Source organism: Taudactylus pleione, unplaced genomic scaffold (assembly GCF_031769625.1).
Source record: "Taudactylus pleione unplaced genomic scaffold, aTauple2 ptg000006l, whole genome shotgun sequence".
Classification (NCBI taxonomy): domain Eukaryota; kingdom Metazoa; phylum Chordata; class Amphibia; order Anura; family Myobatrachidae; genus Taudactylus; species Taudactylus pleione.
Genome location: NW_028284409.1, coordinates 10,959,376 through 10,981,097, shown reverse-complemented (window position 1 = coordinate 10,981,097; position 21,722 = coordinate 10,959,376). Strand labels below are relative to the sequence as shown.

Below are 21,722 nucleotides of genomic sequence, written 5' to 3'. Positions count from 1 at the left end.
TTCAAAATCTCTCTCTCCCCTTGGGGGAGATGCACTAAGCTTTGGAGAGTAATAGTGTGGAGTGATAAAGTACCAATCAATCAGCTCCTAACTGTCATTTTTCAAACACAGCCTGTAAACTGACACTTAGGAGCTAATTAATTGGTACTTTATCTCTCTCCACTTTATCATCCTCCAAGGCCAAGTCCATCTCCCTCTCCGTTTCACTCTACGTCTTGCAGTTCCACCTGTACACCTGTAGGTGGCGCGGCTCCACAGGAATTCCTACGCGTGGAACTCACCTGTCCTGCCGGTGGACGGGGAGCCTCGGGTGGGGAGGTGCACGCTCTCCTGGGTGACGTCAGCCTAGACATGGCGGAGATACAGCTAATGCAAGAGGACCGCGCAAAGTCAGACACAGGCACCGTCAGGATGAGCCTACATCCCGCAGGCGAGGCGGCCAGTGCGCACACAGGTAGTAGCATGGTGGATTATATGGCCTTTCCCTTTGCACACGTTACAGGACAGGGAGACATGGCCCCACACCTGTGCTCCTATGATAGAAACATGTCCTGGTCAGTTATCATATACCTGTGCTAGAAATGCAGCTACTGTACTGGACGCCATAGGAGAAAACCATTACGGATGTTCAGGAATCTACTGTTTAAATGGAAATGTAATTGAATACACATACTGTTTATGGTGATTGTTTGTTGCTGTTGTAATACCAGGATATGTCTGTGTGTACTATAGGCTGCTGTCTGTACACAGGTTATGTCTGTGTGTACTATAGGCTGCTGTCTGTACACAGGTTGCGTCTGTGTGTACTATAGGCTGCTGTCTGTACACAGGTTGCTTCTGTGTGTACTATAGGCTGCTGTCTGTACACAGGTTGCTTCTGTGTGTACTATAGGCTGCTGTCTGTACACAGGTTGCGTCTGTGTGTACTATAGGCTGCTGTCTGTACACAGGTTGCGTCTGTGTGTACTATAGGCTGCTGTCTGTACACAGGTTGCGTCTGTGTGTACTATAGGCTGCTGTCTGTACACAGGTTGCGTCTGTGTGTACTATAGGCTGCTGTCTGTACACAGGTTGCGTCTGTGTGTACTATAGGCTGCTGTCTGTACACAGGTTGCGTCTGTGTGTACTATAGGCTGCTGTCTGTACACAGGTTGCGTCTGTGTGTACTATAGGCTGCTGTCTGTACACAGGTTGCGTCTGTGTGTACTATAGGCTGCTGTCTGTACACAGGTTGCGTCTGTGTGTACTATAGGCTGCTGTCTGTACACAGGTTGCGTCTGTGTGTACTATAGGCTGCTGTCTGTACACAGGTTGCGTCTGTGTGTACTATAGGCTGCTGTCTGTACACAGGTTGCGTCTGTGTGTACTATAGGCTGCTGTCTGTACACAGGTTGCGTCTGTGTGTACTATAGGCTACTGTATGTACACGGGTTGTGTGTGCTATAGGCTGCTGTCTGTACACAGAGACTCCTGTGAGCCTGGGTGAGTCACCTGCTGGATGAGAATAAATATTTTAGAGAAGTCTCATTTGTGGCACTAGAGGTCTCAGTTGTTCAAAACAATTTGCCAACAGATATCCAAACTCCTTATATAGTATCCTTGTCCCCAATTTCCAGACATGTTAAAGATGCGTTTCCTTATATTTTTATACTGACATATTTATAGTCTACAACAAGCTGTATTCAGATCAATTTATCCCCATGGTAGTGGATAGATCCCCTTCAGTATTTGTACCCTGACATAATCAGCATACCACTTAGTGATTATATCTATGAAGTTAACATAATTAAAATTTGACTTGTCAGTAGCAGCTATCGCATAGCCTCTGAAATACAGTAACTAAATATGAAATGTTCAAGATTATTTTGACTCTGATATTATAGCCAGCATGCTTTTTAACTGAACAGATGGAGAAGTATTTGCCCATTCTTCTTGCAAATATCCAGAAACTGAATCTGGCCGTTGGGGAAAAGACAACGTATTTGATGACTTGTTGCACATTTTCAGTGTGATTAAGGTCAGGACTCTGGCCGGTGTTGCTCTTGCTGTGTACTTTGGATCATTTTCTTGTTTTAAGACAGACTTCCTCCCCAGTTGGTGCATTTTGGCAATGAGTAGCAAGTTTTATCCAGCATTTGTCTGTATTGTGCACCTGTCATCTTCACATCCTGACAAAATGACTAGTCACTGCTACTGAAAGGCATCCATAGCCATATGTTGCTACCACCTAACCCAATACCTTGATGGTCTGCAGAGTTTGATATACAACATACATACTTAGTATTCAGTACAAAAATCACACTTCTATCCACTCAGAGCAGAGGACTTCAGCCACGTCTCTTCAGTATCTTGTACATAGAAGCAGGCAGCGATATGGATTACTTTTAGACAGGATTTCTTTATTGTGATGGAATACTTCCATAAAGGCTAATTTCAAGCAATGCTTTAAATATTGTTGTATGTGCATCTTATATCATTACAGCCAACTTGTGTAAGTTTATAAGTGTCGCAGATGGGCTCACATTTGTTTCTCTTCCAATTAATACATTAAGGGGCATATGTATCAAAGCTTGATGTGAGATAAAATTGTGAAATATATATCACCAACTAATCAGCTCCAAACTATCATGTCTTAAACTCAGCCTGCAAAATGTAAGTTAGAATCTGATTGGTTGGTAATATATATCTCACAATTTTATCTCACATCAAGCTTTGCTACATATGCCTCTTAAGGTGTCAGCCTTATCTAGGCAGTGTGATCTAATTTCATACTTCTACCAATTCTGTATAATGGACTGTACTGAACTCCAAGCGATTTTCAATGTCCAGATTAGTGCTTCTCTATAACCATATATCTGACTTGCTTCTAATGTTGTTTCTTCATTTTAATATCTTTGCTATGTTATAGAGCTTCACAGTGAGTCAGTTATAGCTTACCGACTAATGTCTTAAGCTGCATACACACACAACAATTTTTTTAATGATTATCGTTAAACGATATCGTTTAACGATAATCGTTTGCAAAAATCGTTCACTTTCTGAGTCAAACGATGAACGATTATCATTCATGCGCGTTCACGTTTGTAGTTTGTCGTTTGTAGTTCAGTCAGACTTGTCAACTCAACGATTTTCATTAAGGGAATATGCAAAAATCGTTTGTAGTTCATAAAAATCGTTCATTACACATTAAAAAACCTGACAGAAAATCGTTCATAAAATCGTTGGTAACAAAATCGTTGTTGAATCGCGCTGAATTGAATATCTCCGGGACCTCCTTCCCAGCACTATTTAATTTGCGTTCAATTGAATCGAGCCCATAGTAATAATAATGGCACATGTAGCAAAATAGTTGCTTTGTGTCTTCTACATACACCAGCCCCTTAAATATGAGAATTCTCTTTATCGTTCATTCACTGGACTTTTAACCCTTTTTTGTTTTTTTATTCAATTTAACATAATAAAGTGGTATTTGCTTTGTGAATGGGACACTGACTATTCTAATATGGCCATTAGGCAGCATAATATGTTTGATGTATAACATATTAGACAATCCACATGCTGTCTATTATTGGGAATGATGCGATGCCACCTGCCAATGTATATACTGTCATACCCCTAACAGCTATGTACTGTAATATATAGATTGTAGTAATAACTGTCAGAGACCATTGTATTTGTTGTCCATACATACAGGGTGTGGAGTTGAAATGGATGGGGGATAATAGGTTTAATAATGAGTTGTATATGGTTCCTCTAGTTCTGAATAAAGAAGTAGTATCATTAATGAGCTGTATTATTAAAGTAGATATGTCTTGTGCATTTGTGTCTACCTTACTGATAGGCAATTTGATACACTTCAGGAGCCACATTGGATGGCCCTCTAATCTTCACAGGCTGCACATTATCCTCAGTCTCAGTAATACATTTAAACAATAAATGAAAAGAGAGGCACCTGTCTGTAATGGGATCTAGTCTCCATCCCAGCGCAGACAATGTTGGCGGATAGGGGCCTTGATTCAGAGCCGGACGCTCTGACATAGCGCTCGCTCTGAATCAGGGCTGTCCCTGCTCCTTTTTGGAGCGGCCTCCTGGCCGCTCGCATAGCTGTGGGTGACCACCCACAGCTATAGCGAGCGGCCAAAATGATGGTCGCGATGGTCAAGACCATCGCGACCATCGGGCTTGCGACGAGACCCTGCGGTAGGGTCTCGCTGCCGAAAGCCCAGGAGTGCTTTAGGCTTTATCAGAGCCATAAGCACTCACACTGACATCACTAGTGATGTCAGTGGGGCCGGAGCCAGATGGTAGGCATTCCAATGGGAACGCCTACGTCTGGGCAGCCACGCCCCTGGCACGCCCACCAAAGGGGGCGTGCTGTCAATCACCATCGACAGCACGCCCCCTCTGGTGCGAGACCCTTAACGACGGCTTGGCCATCGTTATTCGGGTCTTGTGCATGCGCACGAAGGAGGCGCCTCCGTCGTGCGCATGCGCACTTGGGCACCATCGACACGCTTGCGAGCACTCAGCACTCGCGAGCGGGTCAGAATCAGGCCCAGAATCCCAGGGACTGAATCCTGATGGCTGCTATCACGATAGTGAGAATTATGGTTAGGCACTAGGGAGGGGGTTAGGCTACAGGAAATGTGGGTTAGGGGAAGGGTTAAAATACTTACATGCATCGGGATTCTACTGCCGGGATTCTGACCGCCGGGATTGCATGCCCAAATTGTCTGTATTAGCATATCGGCAGGCATTTTAAACCATTGTTACAAGCTATAACAAACAAATCTCCTAATAAAACATGTGACCCAAGGGTTGTCTGTTCATTTCTGGTCAATATGTTCTAGTCACATCATTATTTATTTATTAAACATTATGCAGGCAGTGCTGTCCATTGAGGAACTCATATTACAAATTAATGTTGGACAGCAACATGAAACAGAAGGAAATGATGATCCCAAATCAGCTTACAATCTATGATTAGTGAAAAATTAATATATAAATTCTGTGGATGACTGAGACATGAAAGTTATTCTAGTCTTCTATTACCATCCCTTCTGTCAGCTACTTTGCCCCTCCAAACTACCCACTTCAGTGAGGCTTTCATTCCAAACACTCCATAGAGACAGCACTAAGGTGGTGAATGATTTGATCACTGCTAAAGCTGGCCACACACTAGACCAACTTTCATCCAACCATCCAACTAGTTGATTGTTTGGAATGAAAATCTGGTAACGTATGGGAGTAACTGATGATCAGCAATTTGCTCCTAAATGCCAGAAAACAGATGAAAATGGTCGTCAGACAAGTTTGAACAAATTGTTTAGATCAAACATTTAACAAACAACAGTTTTGTCTATTTTCCGGCGTTTGGGAGCAAATTGCTGATTGTCATTTGCTTTCATACCTTACCAGATTGTCATTCCAACCAATCAACTAGTTGGCTGGTTGGATTTAAGTTGGTCTAGTGTGTGGCCAACTTAAGTCTAATGGCCATTACACACACTCTTAATTTTCCTGTATCTTTCTGCTGCAGTTGACTCTGTTGGCCACTCTCTTCTCATACAAACACTACAATATCTAGGTCTTCAGGACAACATTCTATTCTGGTTTTCATCTTATTTATGAAATCGCTGTCTATTTTTCTGAATCTACCTTCTCTTCCCTCTATAAGCTGGAGTACCACACAGCTCAGTCCTAGGTCCTCTGCTTTTCTATATCTATACCACATCTCTTAGCAAACGAATCCACTTTTTCGGATTTTGGTAGCATCTGTATGTGGATGATATGTATGAACTCTACCTGTCATCTCCAGATCTCTCACCATCTACGTTACTAAATGTCTTTGTGCCATTTCGTCTTGGATGTCATCTCACAATCTCAAACTCATTCTTTAAAAATAAAAAAGATATTTCCAATGTCCAAAAGTATTTACTGACCTGCCATTTCTATTCCTGTTGACAGCATGGCAATAAACTCTACCCTTCAAGCTCGTTGACTAGGTGTCATTCTTGACAAATTCTGTTACATACATGTTATGTTGGGCAAACAATATACAATTGGGTTCCGGACTATAGATGGACAGCTAAAAGGCTGACAATGTCTAGATATACACCAGATGTTAGACAGTCAATATGTAGACTGGGACAAAAGGTCGATACACTAAAGGTTGACATGTAAGAATGTTGACTGATACAAATGGTCGACAGGGTCACACGATTTTTAATTTTTTGTGTTAGGGTTATGCACTTACCCCAGAGGGTTAGGGTTTGGCACCAGGATGGAGGGTTAGGGTGAAGATTAGGGCAAAAAAAAAAGTTGACTATTTTTTGTGTGTTGACAATTTGTTTCTATCGACCTTCTTACATGTTGACATTTTGTCCCAGTCGACCTATTGACTGTCTAAAGGATTTCCCAATCTAGCAATCTGCGCGCATACATTACAGATCTCTTTCAGTGATTTGCAGATCATTTTCAGCAAACACAGATCTTCCAATCTTGAAAGGCTGGTCATTTTACTAGTAACGGTCTGCTGATCCTCTCCATACACTAGCAATCTACAGCCCCAATCCATCTGTGAAATCCAACATGTTGGACAATCTGATTTAACAATTCCAATCACTTTTTAGTTGCAATCTGTGAAGCCCATACTGTACATTGCAGATTTTTTTTTTATACAATCTGAAAATTGCAGAATTACCAAAATCGATTGCTGATGTATGGGGGCCTTAACATCTGGTGTTTATCTAGACACTTTCAACCTTTTTACTGTCTATATGTTAATCCACACCCTATACCTGGCAGATAATAGCAGGGGAAAAAATTATAATATATGTCAATGTTGCCCGAAAATATTCGTGACTGTATCGACACTAATGCTAAATAGACCCCCAAGGCTTAGTACATATTCCCCTGTGTGAGATATGGTCGTATTCTGCATATGTTTCTTATGCTGGGAATATACTATACAATCATCTGTCAGACATCTGTCCAATCTGGCTGGTTGGAATGAATACCTGGTAATGTATGGGACCAAAGGACCTTCGACCTTATGGTCCCAAACACTGTCCGCCTATCGCACGGTCGACTGTACAGCCAGCCAGATGAAACTGTTGTTCACAGACCTATCGGGTGTACACACCAGCCGATGTACCCATCGACATATCGTCCGTTGCTCGAACAAGCTATATATCTTTCAGGTGTGTACCCAGAATTACAATGCATATTCTACAGGTCTAGCTGGTATATTCATTTAGTGTTCATTCTATCACCCTGCTCCTGTTAAAACCTGTGCAGTTCCTCTTTCCTGGCTTGGTGCTTCTAGCATACAAAAGTCTATCTCAGCAGTTTGTTGCATCAGCTGAGTGTGCTTGAAGCACCAGAACAGAGAGCGCCACCCCAGGCAGGAAAGAGGTACTGCATTGGCTGTGATGGGTGCAGGGTGCTAGAATGAAGACTCTTCATTGCTGGCTGAAATATTTTGAAAGATCTACATATGGAGCTAATTATTTCACTTGTGATCAGCTCCTGCCCTCTTACCTGAGGGGGCTGCCGCTACTGGCTTGAGTACCGGTGCCTGCTCAATGAATCTGGCAGACGTAGGGACCTGCACATGCGTGGCGGTGGCGCCGCGCATGCCTAACACCAGCTGCTTGGGGCTGCATTGTTTGCCGATAGATTGCTGATGTATCGGCACATCTGGCAGTGTACAGGCGACCCTCAACCACCCCCTGTACAATTGCTGCAGGGACCACTGGCGGCTAAAAACTCAACTGGTCGGGCAATTTAAATGCCCACTCAGTTGTGATATCAGCGCTGATGCATGGAGCGGCAGATTGGTAAATGTATATTGGCTTAACAATCAGCCGCACAGTTTGCACATCCCTGGGTTGGCGGACAAGTCACCCAGGTGTGTAGCCAGCATTAGGGCTCCCTGAAGACTGGAGTTGGGAAACACAGCTGTAAATTATCTAAGTGTGATACCATGTGGATTTCTTTTCGGCAAAGGTGAGCTTTTTATTTAAATTGCATTATAGCTTAATAGAACTTCCACTGTTGCTGAATGAAAGTGTAGGTTTTCAACTGCTTAAACCTTGTCAGAAAGATGAGAATTCAAGTTTCTGTAAGCACCAATGGATGTAATAGGAGATTGCAGGATACAGGTGTGGCTCCAGCCCAGTGTTTTCTGTCCTCTGTTTCCGAAGGGGAGGGCTGAACTGTCTTGGCATCTTCCAAAGCAGGGTGGACCTGGGTGTGGCACACAGACCTGTAGACGTAACACTAACCCCTCCTAATTCTTTTCTTAACCTTGTTCAATCTAAACAAGTTAAACATGCACTTGTTTTCTAACAACTTGGCTGTCTCATGACAGGCACACAAGTCCAAAACCAACTTCCTATATCTCCTAACTCATGTTCTAATTGTATGCTGTACTTGGCATTGTCTAATATTGTGTCAAAGAAATGTAAATTGGCATCAGTATTGTTTGTAGACTGGGGTAAAATATGCTGTTGTTCCTTTTTTGAATGCTAGAATAGATGTTTCTACTAAAAATAAAAACAAAACATTCAGATGTTGCTCAGTACTTGCTGCGATTTTTATGAGAAAAGTAGTCAAGTGGTTGACACTGCTAGGTAAACAATCACACTGCAGGCTGTCTCCAAATTAAGAACTGTCAACCTATTTTTGACAAGCACCTTACAGCAGAGGTTCCCTGCCATTACAGTCCAGATTTTAGCAAATACATGCTTGAGCACAGGCAACTTAATTAGTACCTCAGTCAATTTGATTTAACCATCTGGACTCTAGCATGAATATCCTTAAAACCTGGATTGTAATGGCGGAGTTTGGGAATCTTGGCTTTATAGCCACTAGGAATAATGCAATTACCACTTTGCAGAAAGTATGAATTATAAACATTGTGACATAAATTCCACATAGCACTTTGCTCCCTTCCACAGGCCTCATCTCCACCCCCCCCTTCCACAGATACCTACAGTATCTTTGCCTGTCCCATCCCCTGTATCTTTCTCTGCCAACCCCTTCCACAGGCTCCTCTCTTTGCCTCCCCTTCACAGGCTCTTCTCTCTGCCCCCAACTTCAAAGGCTCCTCTCTCTGCCCCCCAACTTCAAAGGCACCTTTCTCTGCCCCCCACCCTTCACAGGCTCCTCTCTCTGCCCCCAACTTCAAAGGCATCTTTCTCTGCCCCCCACCCTTCAGACTCCCCTCTCTGCCCCCCAAATTCAAAGGCCCTATTCTCTGCCTCCCCTTCATAGGTGACCCTCTCTGCCCCTCCGCCCTCCACAGGAGCCTCTCTCTCTGCCCCTGCACTTGCCATAATCCTGTGTCTTCATGCTGCTGCTCTGTTCTATTTAGCTTAATCTGCATACACGCGCAGATCGAAACAATATATTGTACACATCGTATAGTGTGTCTGATCCGTCATAATCGATGGTCGTTCATTGCATCGTCCCATCTGCTGTTCTTCACAGCAGACGGGACAATGCAATGAACGATGCGGTGCTGTTACATGCACCGTCATACACCGGATTGTGTGTATAGCGCTCATGATGTATCATTACAACACATCGTACTGTCATTGGGTCACACATCGTATAGTGTGTACCCAGCTGTAAGGCCCCCATATATAGTGCGATATGCACCTTGCGATCTGACGGCCGACATATCGGACGGTCCCCACACATGGACCATTTGGGCGGCCGACCGCCCGATATGCAGGCAACCCCCTCCTACACCCGCATAGCGCTGCATGGGATCGTACATCGCTCCCCCAGATCAAATGAACATGCAGAAAGATCTGGAGGAGCGAAGTACGATCCCACAGGAGCGCGCACTGGCCGGTATCATACCCACACATGAACGATATAGCAGTGATATCGTTCCAATCCATCGGATCGGCTGCTGTATCGCACCATGTATGGGTGCCTTTAGACAAGGAAGTGAACTCAAGTTCACTTTCTGTTTGAACACTGTGTGTTGACTGCTGTTTCACATGTCTCCTGTGATCGGTCAGCAGTCTGGGGAGACTGTGATGTCAGAATAGCATTTAAAAAATGCATGAGTCTAAACACTGTGTGCTCTCAATCAGTGTGACTTCTCTGTTTTGTGCAGGGGAGGTCCAGTAACTTGGAAGATGGCTGTTCCTGTGCGATCGGGCACAGCAGGCTGGGTTCCCAAGACTGTGTAGATGGTACTTGAACTTGAGTATCACCTAGACTTGCTAATTGTACCCCTGGTGCTATGCGTACTACCTGCTGAGGTCTTAAGTGATCATATCTTCTTAAATAAATGAGCTGTAAATTGACTCAAGTGGGGACTGACACTGAACTACCTTGCTTTAAGTTGTCTAAACATGTCAGAATCCTGACTGCTTTCCTGCCACGTCTGTAACAATTCTCCTGCGCATGTACTGCCGTTCCAGTAAAAAGGAGAGTGACCGCATGGTAGTATGTATTGGGCTGTATTCCTATCGAGCTCTGAATGGTTGTTAGAGGCCACTTCACCACTTGTCCCCTTCACTCTTTAGAAGGTTAATCTGTCTCCCCAATAGTGTATACCATACAAACAACAATGGAATCTCACTGCCAGTCTCTAAGTGGTACTCCCCTTATCTAACTTGAATAAGAGAGTTGGACATTCATTTAAAATTCCGATGACCGGTGGTTTTCCCAATTATGTCCTCTGATGAAACTGCCAGGAAAAGGGCAGAGAAACGCGTCAGTTGACCCTCCCCAGTGACACGCATTGTGAGACGCACGCCAGCTGATGGAGACACGCAGGATATTCAGTCCAACAGCACTCAGTGTCCTGTCCTCTTCACCCAGCGGCACCGGAGACTCCAATGCCAGGATACAAGCTAGACTATAGCTGTCATTAGGCCCCAACCCTTTACAGGAAAAGTCTGTGATTTGCTGGTGTGGGGGTAAATTAAGTGATTTAGTCATTTAGCCCCTTTCCCTTCGTACGGACCCGCAGATTTCTTGTAAAATTTCCCCATCCTGCCCACTTCACTAGGAAGTGGGCGGGATGCAGGAGATCTACCTACTCTTTCGAGGGTGTCGGGGGTTACCCGGAAAACCGCGAGCCTCGCGCGGGTCCCGGGAGAGTAGGCAAGTATGATATTAGCCGAGAATCATTTGGAACACTGCTGATTATGAATTATCAGAATTTCTACTGTTACTAATTTATAATCTCAATGCTGCTTATTTCCTAAATATCTTTGCTATTAACCCGACTGCTTCGCTGATCTATACATTGATCTTTGTTGAATTACAGCTAACTGAACGCATATTGGATAATTTTCCTGGACATTCTTTTTTTTCTTTTTTAAATACTTGTAGTAATATATTAATGGGATACGTTCGGCATCCCGGCGGTGGGGATGCCAATGCTTCCATTACCGACTCCGGCATCCTGACCGCCAGGATACCGAAGGTAAGTAGCGGGGTAGGGTTAGGTTTAGGGGTTAGCAACTAAGGGGGGAAGGTTAGGTTTAGGGGAGGTGGAGGTTAGGTTTAAGGTGGGTACACACCTGACAGACGATGGGCGTTCATACACACTGAACGACCATCATCTGCATGTTGCAGCATGTCGGGTGGGTAGGGGCGTGGCCTAATTGTGGCAGGAGTGGCCATGCCCCTTCGATAAAAAAAACAAAAACATTTTCGATGTTGCGCTGCACGCTGGAGAGGGGTGTGCTGTGTGCCCCTCAGCCAGGCGCACAGCCAAAGGGGGGCGCGATCAGCGTGATCGCTCCCCCCCCCTTTGGCATAGGACACTGCTCGGGCTGCTGCTTTAGCAGCCTCGGACAGTCTCTCAGTGCAGCCCAGCACACAGCAGCGTGTACTGGGCTGCTGTTGATGGGGAGCTGTGCTGGAGCCGGGTAAGTAGTACCCGCTCGTGGTTCCCCCACCCCCCCCTCTCTGCACCATCGGCTGATTACCCTAACGATACTGAATTAGAACCTCTATATACCCCTGCCTATACCTTCTAATATCCTACCTATAAACCTCTAATGATGACGCTATTTTGCGTTCGCAGTCATACAGTAAATAAAGACTCCAGACTTGGGACGTGTGGTTCCAAAGCACAAAGTATTATTCAAGTAAAAGTACAGTCATTTACACGCTATTGATCCATACACAATTCGGCGCAAAGGAATTATACAGACCCAAGTACAATTATACATACGCAGCGCTCTCTGGTCCAGATGTTAGGCATCAGCAAGAAACCCCTCGTCAGTCAGCATTCAGCAAGAAGACTAAGACCCAGTGTTGGAGCACACATATTTATACCCCCCAGAAATAGACAACACAATAGAGAAGTTAGTTGCTGATGCCATTGGTCCTCAAGGGGGATGTATCTGTTACAGAGCATTTAACAGGCTGATTCAAATAGACACAACTCAGCCTCCAACAACTGAGGGTCTCTGGTTTCCCGCCCCATGCAACATCCTAACAGTTGTTCATATAATATACATTTTGTTGCTTGAAGTCTCTGCGGTCCATAAGTTGAGAATGCATGATGCGATCTCCACACCGATAATACCGGAATTCTGTTGAAAGAGTACGCATCAGTACAATACCAAACACGGCTTACTTATCATGTATATAACCTTAGTTACCAAATAATCTTTATTTCACAGCATTTATACTAAATGAACAAACTTAAATGTTATACCTTAAAGCTTATGGAACCTTGTATGTGAATATGTAATGTGTGAGTATGCAGGGTTTGATATAAAGCCGCTAGTTAACTTGGAGCAGATGCGTGCGCATAAAGCTAATGAACAGCGTTTTCATATAGGATCTTATGCATTCGCTAATATGCGATTAGTTACCAGCGCAATTGTGCGTATTAATGTGTGTATGAGAAATGGTGCACTTAAATCTCACTTAAACTAAGTGAACACCTAGCAGTGTGGAATGCTGAGCCTTATAGTTCCACACGCCCCCCTCTCTCAGCAGCCCCCACCCTTCCCAGGCTCAAAAAGTAAAGTCCTTTGTTCTCCCAGGCTCTTGTGTAAATGCAAATTAGCACAGCTACAAGACCCAAAACATAAGATAACACTCTTGGCTTTGAAGGTATTTTATTGCAGGAAGCCTGCTAATGTAAGGTGTGTATTCGAGCAGAGCCACCTGGAGTGAGAGCAGACGTTATATCCAGGAAGCTTGTCTACACAGGCTAGTTGTCACGTGGCCATTTGCTCTGTTTAGCTAATGCAATCCAATTTTGACATACTGTAAAGCCATTTCTGAAATATATCCTTTAGGGGAATTATAATAATATACACTTTATCCAGAGCACCCAAACTACGTAAAGTCATGAAATGGGCTTTTGGTGAATCGCCGTAACTTATGGCGATGGTCATAGATGCATTTGCATGATGCTAATAGTAATATCGCCACATGTACTAAAGTGTGAGTTTATCTAAAATGGCGCTTAGGCGGCCATTCGCAAAATGGCGTCTTGCGATCTCATTTCCAATATGGTGTCTTGCGGCCAGTCACAAGATGGTGTCGCTGCGATTCAATTTTAAACTGATCTTGTCTCAGCCAATAATCCAGCTTCGACAACCCGTAAACACTTGCCGATGGACAGATATGTCTGCAGACATATCGCATTGGCTGTGCTGCACATTCAATGAACAGATATGTCTGTGAACGAGGTTGTTCACCGACATATCGTCTGTACACACTGGCTGACAGGGGCACGATATATTGGGCGATTAAATTGATCGGCCAATATATCGGCCAGTGTGTACCCAGCATTAGGATTCAGGGAGGTTAGGTTTAGGCTCTAGGGGGGGAAGTTAGGGTCAGGCACAGGGAGGGGAACGTTAGGGTAGGGAGAGGGGTAGGGTTAGCATACCGACCAACAAGTGTCGGTATGCTAACCCTGTTGGGATTCTGACCGACGGGAAGCTGTACCCAACCGTTCCTAATAATAAATTGCGAATAAAAAGAGAAATACATTTCCCAGTGTTTCTGGACTTGCCTAAGGCTGAATCTTCACAACAAAACAACCTATATAAAAAAAAACAACAATTATCCGGGCTCAATGTATGCCACCGTCACGTGGAAATAAACAAACCAGCTCTTATCTATATTATAAGAGCTGGTTTGTTCATTTCCACGTGACGGTGGCATACATTGAGCCCGGATAATTGAAAAAAAAAAATATATTAATTATATATTTTCACTCCTAGGTCTGGCGGCAGGACATTTCTGCACACCCCAGAAAAGGGGCGTGTCTAATGAAAAGCGGCGTATCATTATTACGCGTCCCCTTTTCGGCACTTTTGGGGGCATGCCCAGCACTTATGGACATGCCGGGCAGTCCCCAAACGCCGCAGTCACTGTGAATGGATGCCGGGCGTTGAACATGGTGAAATAAAAAAAAAAAAAAAAAAAAAATATATATATATATATATATATATATGTGTGTGTGTATATATTATATTTTAAAAGATATATATGAATTTACCCAGGGGGTGCAAAAGAACAGTTGCATTAGATATGCATCTATATAAAATCTCAATTTATTCACTATAAGTCATAGTAATAAAATAATGTTTCACAATAAAACATCAATTATATTATTGAATTATCAATCTCTCTAAAATAGGAAGGTTCATCTGGTAATCACTCTGCTCACATATATAATTCAATCATTCTGATCTCTGTGAGTCAGTGGTGTTGTGGTGCTTCGCAAATAATAAATCACAGTTGGGTGACAGCTTTCCGTTCAGTTGTACTACGCTATGCTCTAGATCAGTGATTCCCAACCACGGTCCTCAAGGCACACTTAAGGCCCTCATACATCAGTGATTGATTGCAGCAATCGTGCAATTTGCAATCGATTGTGTATAAAAATCTTTCCCTTTTTCAAATTGCACGATCGCTGCAATCAATCTCTGATGTATGGGGGCCTTAACAGTCCTGGTTTTGGTGATATCCATGCTAAAGCACAGATGGTTTAATCAAAATAACTGAGGTACTAATTAAGTTGCTTGTGCTCAAGTATGGCTATCCTTAAAACCTGGACTGTTAGTGAAGACCGTGGTTGGGAACCCCTGCTCTAGATCCTGAAGAGTGGGCCAAAATTAAAGTGGACATAGACAAGACTGGGGTGGAGGGAGGGTGCTAGCCGTTGTTGCTGTGTGACTTAGCACTATACTCACCCTCATAACCCCTGGTAATTGCTGATTACGAAAAACAGTGTGGATGATTGGAAAACAGTCAGTATTGGTCTTTCCCACACTGAATTCACACAAGCAGGTTACAGTGCAGGCAGGGACGTATCTATAATGGGTGCAGGTTGTGCGGTGCAGAGGGGCCCCGCACTGCACTGCACACCCTGTACCCTTATTATCTAAAACTCACCTGTCCATGGTCCCGCGTCAGGTGTCGGCACTGTACAGACTACCGGAAAATGGCTGCCGCTGCCATTTTTCCGGCGTTCTGCACATGCTCTAGTGCCCAGAGTCTACTGACTCTGCTGTGGCTGGCCAGCCGCATCAGTCAGCTGCTGGCCGCCAGGGAGAGAGGAGGGGACCCAGCATGGGGAATGCACACTGGCCCCCTCCTCTCTTAAGACGCCCCTGAGTACAGGCACAGAATAGTGTTCTCTGCAACCACGAACACCTCTGGTATATGTGTTCAAAGACAGCAATCCATCTTCACTTCAAAACAAACCGCTTTGGAGCAGGGATCTAGGCAGAATATTTTGATGTTCAGTTTCTCCTTCAATGTGAGCTGAAGATTTTATCAGATTTAGATTCTATATGCTGCAGATGCATTTTTAAAGCGTTTGTTCTTTTGCTCCACCTGGGTAAATTAACTTATTAATTTACCATTTAAAATATAAACAAAAATACAGTGTCTGTTGATAAATGACTAAACTGTGCCCTCTTTACATGTTACACTAGCTCTTAATTGTTCATTACTGCCAACACCAAGATTTGCTTCAAAAGCTGACACTGCAGAACTCTTCAATTGCTTCTTTTATTCAAAATACCACCAATTCCATCAGCTTTATTGTAAACCAAGCAATTTGTGTATTTTATTATGTAGCACTAGTAAAGGAGTCGGGCACCTCTGTCCGCCTGCTGCTCTGTTTCTGTATATACTTATCTCTTCGCTTAAGGTCTGTCCTGTCATGCTGCAATGGGAGTTGTTAGAGAGGCGGCACATGCTCCGTTTCCCACTGCGCATGCATGTAAGAGATAGGACAGACTTAATCAATTTATTATATAGATTTATGAAATAACCAAGCTTATCTAGAACATAAATCCCTAAAGAAAACAAAGTCATAACGTTATTAAATTAAATTTAATATGACAAAGATATCACATTGCTTAAAGTATAAAAAAGGTCAACAAATGACACAATACACACATAAAATTTTATGAAAAATAACATTAAATCAAAACTCCTGAGCTCTGTTTTTGGGAAAATTAAGAATTGGTCAGAATCTTAGGGGCATTTTCAATTAGGTGCGAAAAGTCCTGTACTTTTCGCATGCCGGGCCTTTCGCCGTCATCTCTGGTTTTCCATGTGGAAAGTGTCGCGCGCGTCCCTGCTTATTGCCATATTTAATTAGAAAACCGCACCAGGCGAATTTGGACCTGGCGAAGAGTAATGTCAAAAATTGGGAAAATACTCTGAACCCCCTGAAAAGCCGCACTAACATAGGGAATCACTTTAGCGATGTTCTAGTACCCAATAAAGGTAATCTGGGGCTTTTTTTTTCCTCCAAAAGCTTGCTATTAGCGTATTTGCACAAGTGGTGAAGAATGGCATTAAGCAATATTTGTTCATCAAATTAACTAGTCCCAGCAAATTTGGGGTAAATAAAAATGGGTGTTAGCATATTTTGAAGTTGCTAATGTGAAGTTTTTAAAAAAAATTTAAATTCAACCTTCCGCAAGCTCTTGCAATCTTAAAAACATCTGGAGCATACTTGGGTACCCCCCTGGAATCTATTTTGCTAGTTTTTAAGTTTGTCCCCCAACTTTTTGGGGGGTTTTTTCGCCCCCAAAATGAAAGTACTTTTTTGAGGTGTTTACGTTTTTTTAATGTTTTTTTTTAACACAGTTTACCTTTGGGTGGCTGTCCCAAAGGTGGAGGGTGGTTCCCGCAAGTTTGCACCCCAAAACCCCAATTCTGCACTTTTTTTTCGACAGCTTTCGTAGGCGAATCTCTTTCGCCTATTCCAATGCATTGACTTTCCGCACCGGCGAAAAGTCTTTGGAATTGAATAAGTTTTCACCTGACAAAATTAAATCACCGGCGAAAAACTTTTTGCCCAAAACAACTTATCGCACCTAATTGAATATGGCCCTTAATAGCAGATCTAGAATCTGGCAACTTTGTTTCATTAAATTATAGGAATTCCATGGGGTTCACTACTCCCCTACACCGTGAGGTCACTAGAAGAGGTCTGTTCTAATTCAGGTTTATTATTTTACTTTCTGATCTGTATTCAAAGCACATTTCTATTCAAAATATTAGATTTTTTATTTTTTACCCGAACTTTATACACTCATACAGACATTTTAATGCATTCAATAAACACAATATTTTCACACATAGATACATATGAAATATGAAAGAAAGTTATTTGCCTTAGGAAGATATATTTAATTAAATTCGTCCATGTGTTTCAATGTAAAATTAAAAAAAAAAAACTGGCATGGCCCCCTCCCCAAAAGAACAACCAGCAGTGGGCTTTGGAGACCCAGTACTGGTTGTGCTGAATACAGGGGACAAATTACATAGGGGTCCCCTGTATTAAGTGCAACCAGCACTGGGCTCTGCGCCGAACCTGGTTCTGGAAATACAGAGGAAAAAATGCATAGTGTTCCCCTGTAATTTCCAGAACCAGCACCGGACTGTTTCTAGCCAAAGCATTACTCCTGACCGCTAGTCAGCCCAGGCTGGGGATCCCCGTCCATGCTTCTGTGTTTATTTACACAAACATGCATGTATCCCGAATCTCCTTGGTCCATGCATGCATCTGTGTAGGTTCAAAAGTGAAACTCGAATAGAAAAAGGTGTTCAATTTGAGTTTCTATTCGGGTTCTTTTTTGTGTCTTTTGCGGCCGATTTGCACTATATTTCGGCCATTAAAACAAATATGAATTCTTAGTAAATTTCCAGGTCCTATTGCTTTCTATGGCAAAGTGCTGCCGAGTTGTTCCGATGGTCTGTGTCCGAAAACATGTTACCGGCTGAGTTACAGGTATTGTCGGCAGAGTTTTAGACATCGAATGGAGCAAAGAAGGCAAAGTTTTTAGCCTTTAGTAAATTCCGAATATGCATTTAACGCCCGAATTTGCCTCATTCAATGTCATTCAACCTTAGTAAATTTACTCCATAGCTTATTAGAGGACTCAATACACAGTATGTGTGAAGCAATATCTATTTTAGCAGACACACGTTATTACCACGCATCATGACCTTATGATGGCCCTCCTTTGCGGGGTCTGATCAAAAAGCTGCATAGTCGGTGTCCAGCTACCACGAGGATCACACGTCTTGTGCCTGCAGTGCTGCAGCGTCAGGAGACGGTTCAGACCCACTGCAGCATTTTTGGGGTAGAATGGGGGAAGCAGAGCCACACTGATTGAATGTGGTGGGCACTTACTCCTCTGTCCTCATGTGACACGGAACCTCTCGCCTACTCTAGGCTGTAATCGCCTAAAGATTAGTGCTTTTCCTATATGGATATACTGTACAGTATAAGACACTTGTAGTGACTAATATGATTTGTATACACAGCATTTGCTGTGCTATATATTACGGGGAGACATCCAAGCTATGCAAGTATAAATATCCCCCAGTATTACCAGACACAAACCACAACAGGGTGCTGCAAATTTAATTAACCCCTGCTTTCATTCCACACAGGGAGTTCAGAGGTACACATGATAACATTTTACATTTTATGTTCACCCTTGGTTATGCCAAAATCATAGTATCCATAATTAAGGGGCATTTAAAAAAAAATAATTAAACATTCTTTTCTGTTTTAAAAGATTAGAGTGTTTATCTTTAAATAAAGACATTGGTTTTGAATAACTTATTTACAGCATTAATTAGATGACTGGGTCATATACGGAAGTAGAAGCCCTAATTGCCATGTTATACTCCCATTTCCTGCTACAAAACAAGTCACAGATTTATTTATAGTCAACATAGACCATGTTAGGAATGTATTTTGTCTCATTATTAAAGGGCCACAAATCTCACAATTGTTATGTTACCATTGCCCTGACTGACAATATATATATATGTGAAGATATATCCCAGGTAAGGCATGCCTAACTGCTGATTTCAGGGCTCGGTGTCTCCCTTCTGTTTCCTGATTTGTGGTTATCAGGGAATCGGTATGTAAAGCCGGCTGTCAGGATGCCTCCTGTCAAAATACTGACAGCGGCATCACGATGGTTGGTATCCCCTTCTCCCACTATCCCTCCCGCTTTGTAGCCCAACCCTCCCCATCCTGCACCCTAACTCTCCCCGTTAGTGCCTAAACCCATGTCTCCCCCCCCTTAGTGCCTAAAACGAACTCCACCCCCCCCAGTGGTGTCTAACTCTCCCCCTAGGGGTGTCTAACCGTAACCCCCCCCCGAAAAAAAAAAAACCTAACGCTAATCTCCCTATGCTACCTAACCGTCCCCCCACGCAGCTAGCACTGAGGGAGCCCCGGCTTACCTTCGTTTCGGACTGTCGTCCTTCTGTGTTCCGGCATCGGGATTAAGATAGGCGTCTGTATTTCGACGCCTATCTTAAGTCCCGTGTCGGACTTTCAGCTTCGGGATTGAGTCCGGCAGCATCGCGGAGTCAGTCTCATAACTACATCCCATTCTCAGATAGTTCTGCAATGTATAATGAGATGTGGTCTGCATTCTTATAAAAGTTCATTCCACTCAGTTACATTTTCAGATGTAGATGAAATTTCTTAAGTTATACAATATTTCATAGCTGTGGTATGGCAGTTGCCAGATGTCTGTCATTGTTTGCCGTTTCTCCCTTCAATCCTACCAGTGTTTTTATTCTGTCAATGGTCATCACACTGCTTATACAGTAGGTGCAACCTGCAAAGGTTCAGGTGGTACACTGGACTCCAATTAATTCTATGCAATAGAATTGGGTTATGGAATTCAACCCAAAATTGACTTTCGGTTTTGGCTACATTGTTCTATGTTAATTGCTTCTGCAGATATGTGCAGTAGCATTTGGGCGGACATTTGTGTAAATTGGTATATGAATGTGTAGTGTATTAACTAGGTCACACTCACTACTGATAATACTTTTTAGTTTTTTTCATGTTTAATGGCTTTTATTTGCTGTGCGGCCTCTACTCCCGGGTATGGTGCACAGATTTATAGTATTCAATTAGAGGGCCACGAATAGCCCCAAGGCAGGACTTAACACGGGTATTTGCTCCCACCCCTGGAGTGTGTGAGCAGGAATCTGCATTAGGTGCCGACTTGGGACTAGTTCGGGTTGTTCTCGGACCTCTAATTGAATAGCCCCCAGTACTGTAGCCGGGAGTAGAGGACGTGTAGTACAACCCACTTCTAATTGAATCTCCCCCTATGTTTGCAGTTTTGAGGTTTAAACCAGTGTTTTGAAGATTTGGTCTTCAAGAAACCCTAACAGTCCAGGTTTTAAAGATATCCATGCTTGAGATGGTTAAATCAAAATGACTGAGGTAATATTTATTTAAGTCACCTGTGGTCAAGCATTGATATTCATAAAACCTGGACTTTTGTAGTGCATTGAGAACCAAGTTTAGGAAACACAGGGTTAAAAAAATAGGTTGTATGTAGTCTATATGAAATTCAGTGCTTTTTTTTTTTTCTGCTATTCATTATTCAAATAAAGCTTGCCATCTCTGGTTTCCAGACATATATCAGATAACTGGGTAGTCTGGCTAATACTTATATTTAAAATGTCACAGCCTACCACATTTGTTATCTAAGAAATAATCCCAGGGCAATCCCAGGGCGTGACTCAGCAAGGATCGCAAGTGCCAAGATGTACGCAGTCAGATGATTTTCGTGATCTCCGCATGCATAGCAGTGTGCGAACTAGCCACTGTGATCAGGCACGAGATCGCAGTGTGTAAGCAGACCCATCACAAAGTGATTGACAGGAAGTGCCGTTTGTAGGTGGTGACCGGGGGTGGTCGGGCGACCGCAGGCGTGTTAGTGCATTTGAACTATGTTACAGGGGCGTGCATAATTAAGCCCCTGCGACGGCATATGCAGCCTGAGCTCTAGATACCGACAGAAAGTTTAGCGGTTCGTGAGTAAAGTCTGACCTGCCTTAATTGTGTGTGTGGCTCCGATGGTACTCGATGGTACCGATGTTTTCGCAGACTTGCAAGGTATTATGGATGTGACTAAAGGGAATTGTGCGTCTTTGTTGTGCTGCAGTGGCATTGCGATCACAGTAATTTGCATAATTTCGCATCAGACCTGCGTGCGCTCTTGCTGCCGCGATCGTATCAGCGAGCCTTGCTGAATCAGGCCCCCAGTATGTATGTCGGACAGACATTGAAGAAGTATGGTTGTAATAAAACTTTTCTAAAAACAGTGCTTACACCCAGAGAAGAACATGACTGTACAATTAGCCCTCTACTGTATCATATCAAAGTGTTTTTATCAACTGTCATGACAAATGTA

At 43.2% G+C, this 21,722-nt stretch overlaps 1 protein-coding gene across 1 annotated transcript in view; it reads left to right on the top strand.

Moving 5' to 3' along the window:
* The first annotated feature begins 226 nt into the window (after window positions 1-226).
* MAP7 (microtubule associated protein 7) overlaps window positions 227-21,722 on the top strand; it is a 202,352-nt gene continuing 180,856 nt past the window's right edge. Inside the window, exon 1 of the mRNA XM_088452536.1 lies at window positions 227-454. Within this exon, the coding sequence (XP_088308662.1) occupies window positions 352-454 (103 nt within the window). The 5' untranslated portion in view covers window positions 227-351. The remainder of the gene's footprint in view (window positions 455-21,722) is intronic.